The 12,649-nt window shown below is 33.2% G+C and overlaps 1 protein-coding gene across 1 annotated transcript in view; it reads right to left on the bottom strand.

Moving 5' to 3' along the window:
- Positions 1 to 12,649, bottom strand: part of LOC115217824 (probable serine/threonine-protein kinase drkC) — a 171,558-nt gene that overhangs the window by 13,309 nt on the left and 145,600 nt on the right. Inside the window, exon 12 of the mRNA XM_029787505.2 lies at positions 12,357 to 12,544. Coding sequence (XP_029643365.1) covers positions 12,357 to 12,544 — 188 coding nt within the window. The remainder of the gene's footprint in view (positions 1 to 12,356; positions 12,545 to 12,649) is intronic.

Genomic DNA, 12,649 nt, shown 5'->3' with positions numbered 1-12,649 from the left:
GAACAAACCACTGTGTTGTTAAAAAGTATTGATGATATCACAATATCGTTATAACGATATACGTTATAACAAGATACGTTATAACAGGTTTGGATCAACTACTCCATGTCCGTATATGGTTTCCAACATTCTGAATTCATACCTATGAGATACCAATCAAATATTGAAAGCTCGAACCCAGGATACACAAAGCATTTTATTGGTCAGCATGAACAGGTTGCAGTTCGCGTGTTGGTAAAGTAAAATAAAGGCTCAGTTCGTACTCTGGTAAGAAAACATTGAAACATGTAATACTGCATATGCAAAGAAAAACAGAATGTCAGGCCATTAAAAATTTTTGGTAGCGAATATGATTGTTCAATTCTTGGTTACAGATAAAGGATAACAAATTAGAAGTAAATTAGCTATCGTCTTCGGTTGATTTGTACATATAATTAGTTCGCCATCTCTCTCAAAGAAGAGACCACTTTGCTACCAAGTCTAATGTACTTGGCCTCTATGTAGCTAATTTGCTAATACCGCCTCTCTCTAACGCTTTATTGTAAAATAAAATGGGTCTTCTGGACGATACCTGAGGATAATTCCGAAAGGTGTCTGCTAACAATATTAGTTATATGCTGTATAATTTCGGGTGAAGTACAGGTGTTTGTATTTACGTACAGGGTTCGTATATAAGGTCTGTAACAAGGAGTGTACTGATCAATTTTGCCTCTGTATTATCTACAATAAGGGTGGTTTTTATTCTGATTTATACTATTAACTGCAGTGGAATACTCTTTTACTCTTTACCCTTTTACTTGTTTCAGCCATTTGACTGTGGTCATGCTGGAGCACCACCTTTAGTCGAGCAAATCTACCCCAGGACGTATACTTTGTAAGCGTCGCACTTAATCTATCATATTCTTTTGCCGAACCGCTCAGTTACGGAGACGTAAACATACCAGCACTGGTTGTCAAGCGATGTTGGGGGTGACAAACACAGACAGACAAGCATATACATACACATATATACATACACACACACACACACACACACACACTCATATATATATATATATATATATATGCAATGAAGACAATGCATATATGAATATATATATATATATATATAATATATATATATATATATATACATACGCACGTATAAATGCTTGTGTGTGTATGCGTGTGTGTGCAAGCAGTATGTTATATGTATGTAAGAGATTCCCAATCATGATTTGGATCAATATTATTCCGATCTTCTTCCTTCAAATCCACTTTATCCTAGTTATCTTTAAAACCATCATATTCGCCATTTTGTTGTCTTCAACACCGACATCACTATATATCATTGACATCAACTTTATGCAATTTATCGCATCGGTATTGATATCATCACAACTATTACTGCTACTGCTACAACTACGACTACTATCATCATCTTCATTATTCCTTACATACACACACACACGCGCGCGCATATATATATATGCATCTTACAACACAGCCATTCCTTATATATATATATGTGTGTGTATATATATATATATATATATATATATATATATATATATATATACATACATATATATATATAAATACACAAACATATATATATAAGGAGTGGCTGTGTTGTAAGAAGCTTGCTTGCCAGCCACATGGCTCCGAGTTCAGTGGCAAATGGAGCATGTGTCTTCTACTATGGCCTTGGGTCGACCAGAGACTTATACTGGATTTAGTAGACGGAAAGTGCAGGAAGTCCGACGTATACAAATACACTCGCACACAAAAACGCATAAATATGTATATATATATATATATATATATATATATATATATATATATATATATATGCATGTATGTATATATGTATTTCTGTATCTGTGTTTGTCCCCACCATCACCACCACCACCACCACCACCACAGCTTCCCAGCGATCACTTCCCAATTTAGCGGCTCGGCAAAAGAAACCGACAGAATAAGTACTGGACCTATAAAGAATAAGTCCTGAGGTCGATTTTTTTGACTTAAGGCTGTGCCTCAGCATGGCCGCAGTCAAATGCCTGAAGCAAGTAAAAGAATATATATATATATATATATATATATATAATATATATATATATAATAATATAAATATTAGGGAATATATCCAAATTTACAGGGAAAAAAAATCAGATTTAGGATTAAATCCAATTTATAGTAAAATATTATAAAATATTATTTGAGACAAACCACTATTTTGCAAAACAAACAAGGAAAGACTTAATCAATACATAAAATTTAATAAATAGTCTATTTATTAAATTTTATGTATTGATTAAGTCTTTCCTTGTTTGTTTTGCAAAATAGTGGTTTTGTCTCAAATAATATTTTATATATATATATATATATATATATATATATAATATATATATATATATATATATTTAGTCAAGTCAAGGATGCCATATCCTCATTAGGGATTAACAAATCCAAAATTTCACCCAGAGACCTCAAGAAACAAGTTAGAATTTCATGTTGGCGTTATGCCTAGGGTGCCATATATTTGGTTCTCTACTTAGTGTTGTACTAGTAAATGCTTAAGAAACCATATTGTTATTATTATTATTATTATTATTATTATTATTATCATTATTATTATTATTATTATTATTATTATTATTATTGAGTGAGAGAGCAGTGAATGCCATGAAAGTGACAATGAGGTAAAATATACGAAGCCGAGTATACCCATCATGACTACCCCTATGATAAGGGTACACTAGGCACATGCATCACAACCATGTATGCGCGACATGGTGATCTCATATCAAGATAAACAGCACATGACCTTGCAGGTGGGGCCCAGTTAGAATTTTATTCTGGTCAAGTAGCCCATCCCGCTCAAAAGGTCCCTGAATAAGGGTTGTTTAAGGATGTTGAACGAAACACCCATGTTTTTAGAGGGGAATTATTCAAACCCCAAAGAATTTCTCTCAGCACATGGCTATGATGCTCCCTGACTACTTCTGCTCATCATCAGAGATGCACATATAGTCAACCACTAAGGGACATGCTCAATTGGTTAATGTCAAACAACTGACAAGTAAATCTGTGGTATTGAGCAGAATATTTGCTGTAGCCCATCTTTTATACCAAGACAAAACAATGTATATGATGACACTTCCAATCAGTTAAGATGAGAAGCCATGAGAGCCACTGCCTAGTATATTATTATTATTATTATTATTATTATTATTATTATTATTATTATTATTATTATTATTATTATCATTATTATTATTATTACTATTCAGTAGTCTTATTATTATCTCATGTTTTCACTACCTTATTATTATTATCGTTATTAATATTATCATCGTTGCAGCGGTTGTTCTTGTTTTTATTGTTTTTGCTCACTTGTATCATTTTCATATCATTGCATCTTCCCTGCAGGACTCCACCAGAAATGTAAAGCATGTATACATCAGATGGAGAGAAACTTCCTGAGATGGTGAGCGGGTGATGTCAGCACAATCTTTTGAACCTCGTAAGTTGATTAACTTTCATGAACATTCCGAGGACACCCACAGCAATAGACATGGATTTGTTGGTTAATTGCCACATCCTAATAACCTCAATCTCAAAACCGTGGTATATCGACAGTTTTCAAATTCTTTTGCTGAGTTGTTTGTATCAGTAGGCAATGTCATATCCATTAACAGGCATGTTATTTTGTCTTACGGTTATGATGACGATGTCTAACGTGTTAGTATTTATTTGCCTGCTTGTATGTATCCCATAATCCCATAGTGCGGTAACACTGTCTCCCTCAGTGACTGACTGTAGATTGTGTTCATACCAGTTCTTATGGCGCGGGAAATAACAGTGACAGCGTACGCTCTACTAAATATATTGCCCAACTCGATCATAACTGGTTTTATATTCTGTAGGATCACGGACTGACCAACGGGCAACAATGTGGACACTTCTCTCGAGCCTGTCCTCACTTTCAGTCTATACTTTTTATCTGCCGTATTTTCGCGTTGCTATCGTCTTTGTCGTAGTTATTACTATCATCATCATCATCATCATCATCATCATCATCATCAACACCAGCATTATCCTCATAACCTCCATTGCATTCATCATCATCATTATGCTCCACGCACACTCATCATCATCATCATCATCACCGACTTCATCATAACTACCATCATCAGTAACGTTGCTGTCATCATCATAATCTTCACCACCACCACCGCCACCGCCACCACCACCAACACCACGATCATGCGCGCGATGATGATTATCCCCGTCATCGTCGTAGTCGTCCAAATGATAGTCCTAACAATCACAACCATCACAATCTCCATCATCATAATCAACATCATCATCCTCATCATAATCGTCAACATTATCACAAACATCATCATCATCATCATTTTCATCAATTCCATCATTTCCATCATTTTCAGGCAACTTAACATGTCTCATGTCTCAACATATTTCCGAATCTGCTTAATTGTTCGCCATTTTAGCTAAGCTAATCCGGATGTTATGATTACAGTATTTTTCCTCGCAGCTAATTAAAATATCTACGATCATTGTTCCATGAAAATAACAGAGATATCATGAGCAATTCTTCTCTTCTCAAGTGTCCCCCAACCATACCCGTGAGCGAGTCGCATATGTTACGAACAATCTAGCATGAGTTTAATTATAACATATTTTAATTTGTACTTTACGCATCGGTAACATGCCTTAGATGTTCAATGTCCTGTCTGTCGAAGCTACCCACATTTTGCAGTCTGTTAAATCTTGTTACCTTTCACAGACACCATATCTGGATGTTTAGGAGAAAGCATGGAATAATCGATTAAGAGTGACGTAAAGCACCAGAGGGCAAATTTTGGGGGGATACACAATCACAAATTGGAAATATATACATATATACACATAAATATTGATACACACAAACACACAACACATATCTCTTATTATAAAAGGCAGATTTTATCTGCCTCCCTTTGGGAGTTATACAAATCTACAATATAGGATTTCTTCAATTACAATTTACCTAGCAGTTTTAAGAGTACAATGCATCGCGTCATGCCAGGTCCAGTTTTTAAAATTTAAACTCCAATTAAGCAAAATTTACAGAAAACTCGCATTCTGGTGTGTGTGTCAAATGCTTTTCTTAGTCTGGTTTACACCACACGCAAACGCACACACACAGTGGGCAACGAATAAAATGAAAGTAAATGTAATATTTGTTTCTGTCTATCACGCTGATAGATACATGAGTAAAATGTATGGGAAGCTAACAGATAACAGTGAGTGAAAATGTTCTTGGAAGAGAGTAAATTAGCGACAGTGATTTGAAGAAGACTAAACTGAAACTATGAAACAGTGTTTATGTATAAACAGACGACACTTATATAAACCCTTTCATTACCAAACCGCCCGAATTTACCTATTCATATTTAAATGAGAATATCAGAGTAAATCTCTTTAGTACATTCGTGAAAACACGTATTATACTTCGTAAACACTTCAAATACAGTTTTGTAAAAAAGTCGAAGTGTAATTTTAATTCCGTGAATTATGGGAGATTTTTTTCCGAAATTTGTTCCTATTGTGTTTTCAAAATTTGTAATTCTGACAAAAAATGGATACGAATTTCATTATATCAAGCAGCGAGTCAGAATTCGAAGGATTTTCTACTGAAGACCTTCATAAATCTAACTCTATGACTGAAAAAAAAAGCATCTTTATATAAGAGTGAAGTTGTGTGTCTGTCCCCTTCGATTTACATTCGTAATTACTCCCACATTTTGCGGTGCAGTTTAACCAAAAGCGGGTATCTTATAGTCGTGATTCATATCGAGCTCTTCTGGGTATTAGCGCGCGTCTACGATGAGTCTACGATTTAAAAAAAATTTACCATCATATTTTTCCATTTTAATGCATTTTTTTCGCTTTTATATAAGGGAAGCAACTCTCTAAAAATATCTACGATGTGTCAACGATTTAAAAAAAAATTACCTTAATTTTATTTCAATTTTTAATGCATTTTCTTTGCTATTTTTTGGCTATAACTCTCTAAAAATGCTTATATAGTTATTTCCCTTACAACCCGAGCAACGCCGGGCGATACTGCTAGTATATATATATATATATATATAACATAAATAATGTATAAATATATATATATATATATATATATATATATATATTATATATATATATATATATATATAATGTATAAATATATGCATATAACATATGTGTACATACCTACATCTATATGTATATATACATGCACATATGGGTACAGTACATAAAAAAAAGGTTTAGCTTGATAGTTTCGTGTAAGGAGAATGCGAACTTGTGCCGCAAGATTTTTGTGTGCAAAGATGTTGTCAAACCTCCATTAATACCACCGTATACAAGTCCTTTCCGTTTTCTTTCACGCTCAGATATATATTTTTATTATAGACCTTAATGGCCGTAAAGACACTATATCAATGGATAGATTTAAAATGTTTCATAGAGAAAACTGTCCCCGTTGCCACTGAAGGCGACACACGCACAGCAATACAAATACAGCTCGTACGCCAACCTTCACATTCAATGACCACCACTGGGATCGGTCAGGTACCGGACAAGGATTCTGGACTATTTTCCCGGGTTTTTGTTTTTCACCTAATTGTTGAGAGCGGTCAGGTTCATTCTCAGTATTCTCGTTTGTGAGAGCAGTCGAGTATATGTCAGATATTTTCATTTTAAAAATCATCTCTGGGTAACTGTTGAGAGGACGTTGGCGTTGCCTTGTCGGAGGTTTAAGCTCTCTGAGTGCTCTTATCATTATAATTCTTCTTCTTCTTCTCTTCTTCTTCTTCTTCTTCTTCTTCTTATTATTATTATTATTATTATTATTATTATTATATTATTATTATTATTATCATTATCATTATCATTATTATTATTATCATTATCATTATCATTATTATTATCATCATTATTATTATTATTATTATTATTACTATTATTATTATTGCTGTTGTTGTTGTTGTTATTATTATTATTATTATTATTATTATTATTGTTGTTGTTGTTGTTGTTATTATTATCATTATTAAGTCAAAATTAAAAGAAGAGTGACATTGTTATCTAGTGAACGGTATTTCGACATCTCGTCTGTCTTAAACTGGTTCAAAAAATACATTTGTCAATCTACTTAATTTTGGTTAATATATAAATATTATTATAATATATAAATATATTATTATTATTATTATTATTATTATTATTATTGGCAACAAGTAAAATAAATTTTCCTTGTCGTCGTTGTTGTTGCTACTGTTCGAGCATCCTCATAAAGCTTGATAACCCTTCAACATATTGTAGCAGTACCGTTATCAGGAATAATATCACCTTAAACGTCGTGAGCATCATGACCTTCATAATCACATTCTCAGAATCAGCGGACGTTATCTTCATTATCATCATCATCATCATCATCATCATCATCATCATCATCATCATCATTACAACAGACTTCGCCTGAATCAGAATCCTTCCAGGCAGATCATCACTCAAATATTATCATTCCTTTTCACTCCTTCATCATCATCATCATCACATCGTCGTTTACATATCTTACCATCATCGATGCCGTTGCTGTCGTCTTTGTTGTCATTATCATCATCATCACCATCATCATCATCATCATCATCATCATCATCATCATCATCATCATCATCATCATCATCATCATCGACACCAGGATTATCATCATAAACTCCATCGCATTCATCATCATCATTATGCTCCACGCATCCTCCTCATCATCATCATCATCTTCATCTTCATCATCATCATCATCATAATCATCATCGACTTCATCATAACTACCATCATCAGTAATGTTGCTGTCATCAACATAAACTTCACCGCCACCACCGCCACGATCATGCGCGTGACGATGATTGTTCCCGTCATCGTCGTAGTCGTCCAAATGATCGTCCTAACGATCACAACCATGACAATCTCCATCATCATCATCAAAATCATCATCCTCATCATAATCGTCATCATTATCACAAACATCATCATCATCATCATCTTCATCATTTCCATCATTTTCAGGCAACTTAACATGTCTCATGTCTTAACATATTTCCGAATCTGTTTAATTGAACGCCATTTTAGCTAAACTAATCCGGATGTTATGATTGCAGTATTTTTCCTCGCAGCTAATTAAAATATCTACGATCATTGTTCCATGAAAATAACAGAGATATCATGAGCAATTCTTCTCTTCCCAAGTGTCCCCCAACCATACCCGTGAGGGAGTCGCATATGTTACGAACAATCTAGCATGAGTTTAATTATAACATATTTTAATTTGTACTTTACGCATCGGTAACATGCCTTAGATGTGCAATGCCCTGTCTGTCGAATCTAGCCACATTTTGCAGTCTGTTAAGTCTAGTTACCTTTCACAGACACCATATCTGAATTTTTAGCGGAAAGCATGGAATAATTTTGTGAAACAGTTGTAAATGAAAATATATATATATATATATATATATATATATATGCGTGTGTGTACTTGTTTGTGCATGCGTGTGTGCTAGTGGACACGTATGTGTGTGTTACTGTGTTGCAATTAAAGTATCAGTGTAAAATATATTGTTTTTTACAAAAAATATTTATCGTTTACATTCTGTATACGCCATTTTACGCGACTGATATGTTTTCACACAACATTTCTTGCATATTTATTTAGCTTCCCCTTTCAAATCTTTGTCGAAGTACTATCATTTCTATATTCCTTCTTACCCATTACTTATGTTGTAACTCCACTCCTTCAACCGGTTTGCAATCATTTCCAACCTACCGAGTGTTCTATACATACATGCATAATACATTCATGCATATACATGTGTGTATGTTCATGTATTTATGCGTTGTTGAGTAAAGCCATAGGCAGGTTCAGAGCTTAATATTAATTAACGAATTGTACTACAGTGTAATGTCTCTGAGGAAGCTACATGATTTTACACAGGAACTCATCTCTGTGTGCACTCGTACTTATAACCGAAACAGCTGCAGGCTAATGAAAATTATTACGTGATTCCTGCTGCCTTTACATTCATTAAGCAATGTATATGTAAAGCACATAAATGCAAAACCAGGGGGCGGATAGAACTCGAATACCGAAGTTAGAATAATATGCTTTTCTATTAAACCTGCAAACACATTGCAAAAATTGTTAATCTGAGTCTAATGTTAATCTGAGTTTTACGTTCCTCTGTGTGTGTGTGTGTGTGTGTGTGTGTGTGTGTGTGGTGTGTGTGTGTGTGCAGAACTGTATCGATGTATATATATAATTTTATATTATAATGAAAACAACTTTGATTTTCAAATTTACCTTTACTCGCTTAGGTATCCGTCTTTGCTAATTGCTAATTGTACCTGATTACTTAGTATCTAATTGCATTTTAATTACATCTTATCATACAATTTGTGTCCCTTATAATTTAATTTGTTACATTACCGGAAAGTAATTTAATACACCGCATGAACAAACATGCATACAAACGTACACACATACATATACACATTTGTATATATGATTATATATATGTATATATATATATATATATAGATATATATATATATATATATGTATATATATATGTATATATATATATTATATATATATATATATATATCTGTATATATATATATATATATATATATATATATATGTATGTGTGTGTGCGTGTATACATATATATATATATATATATGCATATATATACATATATATGCACATATAGATATATGTGTGTGTGTTATGTATGTATGTATACACACACTTACACACACGCACACACTCACACACACACATATATTTACATACACACACAGTAAAGCAGACACAGAGATTGTTTGATAAATATATATAGTTAGATTAGATGCATAAGTAGACAGGCAGACACGCAGACAGACATACATACAAACAGACAAAAATTCTGTCAAACCAGAGCGCAATATTTTTCGGCTGTGCAGTTGAAACAATTACACCTTAAGAATATTACACTTCTGAAGAATATTACATTTCACACCAGTCATGAGTCTGACAAGACCTGTAAGTTCATAATATGTTTCTTGTCCCCAATATACAATTTAGGTATCAGAGTAAGTTAATGAAAAACCTCTAATGCACACCTATCCATTTAGATTTTCCCATGGCGTCATGTTTTCAAAATGATTGTTTTTTAAACAAAATATCGAGATTTTGACGCCCAGATATTTATCTCATATCTTATAATTTTCTTCGTTTAGAGAACGATAATCAGTTCATCTTACTTGTAATAACAATCGACTTTGTCTCAACATTCTAGATTAAAGCTAGTAAGGCGATATTGGTACGTATTATGCGGGTTTTTGTGTAGGCTTATGCAGGTGTGTATGAGTCTTTGCTCATATGTGTAAGGACTATACATACACATACACACACACGCACACACGCACACACACACACACGCACACATACACACACACACACACACATATATATATATATATATATATAATATATATATATATATATATAAGTTATTGTTATACATACATATATTCATATATATATACAAGTGTGTGTATGTATTAATATATATATATATATGTGTGTGTGTTTGTGTGTGTGTTTCTATGTATATATGTATGTCTGCATATATGTATGCATGTATATATATATATATATATATGTATGTGTGTGTGCGTGTATACATATATATATATATTATATATATATATATAGATATATATATATATATGTATGTGTGTATGTGCGTATGAATATGCATGTGTGTATGTTGTAAATATATACATATGTATATATATATATATATATATTATATATATATAATATATATATATATATATATATATTATATATATATATTTAATTATTTATTGGGGCGTAATATGAAAAATGGGAGACCTCTATAAGGGAAGGTTACAAGAAACTAATTATCATACTCATTTATTAATTATTGTGTGCTTATCTTATATATATATATTTGTCAGACGCGTATTTAGAATAAATATCTTTATCAGTTGCGTTGCGATGCGTTCCAAGATAAAACGCCACCAATATCCTATTAGCTTTGGTAGATGCTTAATTCCATGCTGTGTGTGTCTGCCAATACTTTGTGGAAATCCGCCAAAATATAACTTCTGATATGGTCTTTTTATCAGCACTGTAGCAGTGATGAGCAGTGCTTACCCTATAAAAATAGATGGACTGGATGGAATTTTTCCTCAAATCACTTATGTTTTACATTAAATCAATGAGATATAATGATTCTTGCGAGAAGCCTGGTGTGTTTACCATAAAGGCGATTCCGAAGTTCCTTCTTCGCAATAAAGGAACTTCGAAGGTCATACGTGTGTAATTCAGGGAAATATAAACTGCATATCTATATAGATATTCGGATTCGAATGAGCTGTTTTGATTAATATGTTTACATATTATAAACCCTGGTGTCAAAAGAATTTATTGTATATCTGATATTACAAGCGTTTGAGAACCGTATATCACCTTTCATTCTTTATGAACGCACGTTAATCACCAAGCAATAGAGAAATCGCCCGCCAAATACCCTGTCTCCATAATCAATGTAAATTCTGCAACGGGATAATCATTATCGCCACACGTGGCTATATTTTCGCTGTGGGGTCAACGAATTTAAGAAAAATTCGAACTAGAGATAAATACAGGTATCTAAGTAGAATGATGAATTCTTTTTTGCAGCTTCACTTCATTTGCATCGACACCTTATCCTATCTAATGTGGTGTGTGATCGAACTGGCAATACTTAGCATCATATTTGTCATTTTATGTATAAAACTAAACCTTCACCAATGCTATACGTTTTCTGCTGTCAACTTTTCTTATCGTTATATTATATATCGGAAACTGAAAACAGTAGCAGTTTGAAAAATGCTTCAATGCCAACAGATAAACAAGAAAATCTATCAAGTACTTCAGTGACGTGCTTACATGCGAAAAATACCAAATTTATTTCAGATCAATCATCTTGCGCTAAATTGGACATTGCAAGTTTTTCGATGTAGAATTCCTGAAATAATCAAAAACAAATGAAGCGACTGTCTCACTTGAGGGAATGGAAAATATCATCTATACCATATAGTATTGATTTAATCGTGTGTGTATGAGCTTTCCTTACGATTCCTTTTATTGAAGCCACCCGTTCATCTTCTTCCCATGTCTTTTCAAATATTGTGACAGAATCTTTTTCTAATGTTTTTCCTTGAGATAGTCTTCAAATAAAGATGATTAAAAACCAACATACCTTTTCTTCGTTGTCTATTTCGTAGAAAGGATCTTTGTTATATAATATCTCCCACATAAACACACCAAATGAATAAACATCAGAGGCTGTGGAAAAACAGCGGTCTTCCTCTCTGGCTCTTGGATTGCGAAGAACCTCTGGCGCGGTCCACCGTATAGAAGGAGCGCATGCGCTGAGATGCTTTTGACCTTTAAGAAAACACGAACAAAAGAAAGGAAATATCGTTACATGTATACGGCAAATAGAAATTTACAAAAACATACAATCGTAGACACACACACACACATACACAC

Source organism: Octopus sinensis, linkage group LG12 (genome assembly GCF_006345805.1).
Source record: "Octopus sinensis linkage group LG12, ASM634580v1, whole genome shotgun sequence".
NCBI lineage: Eukaryota > Metazoa > Mollusca > Cephalopoda > Octopoda > Octopodidae > Octopus > Octopus sinensis.
The sequence above is the reverse complement of the archived record's forward strand: the minus strand, read 5'-3'. Positions and strand labels throughout refer to the sequence as shown.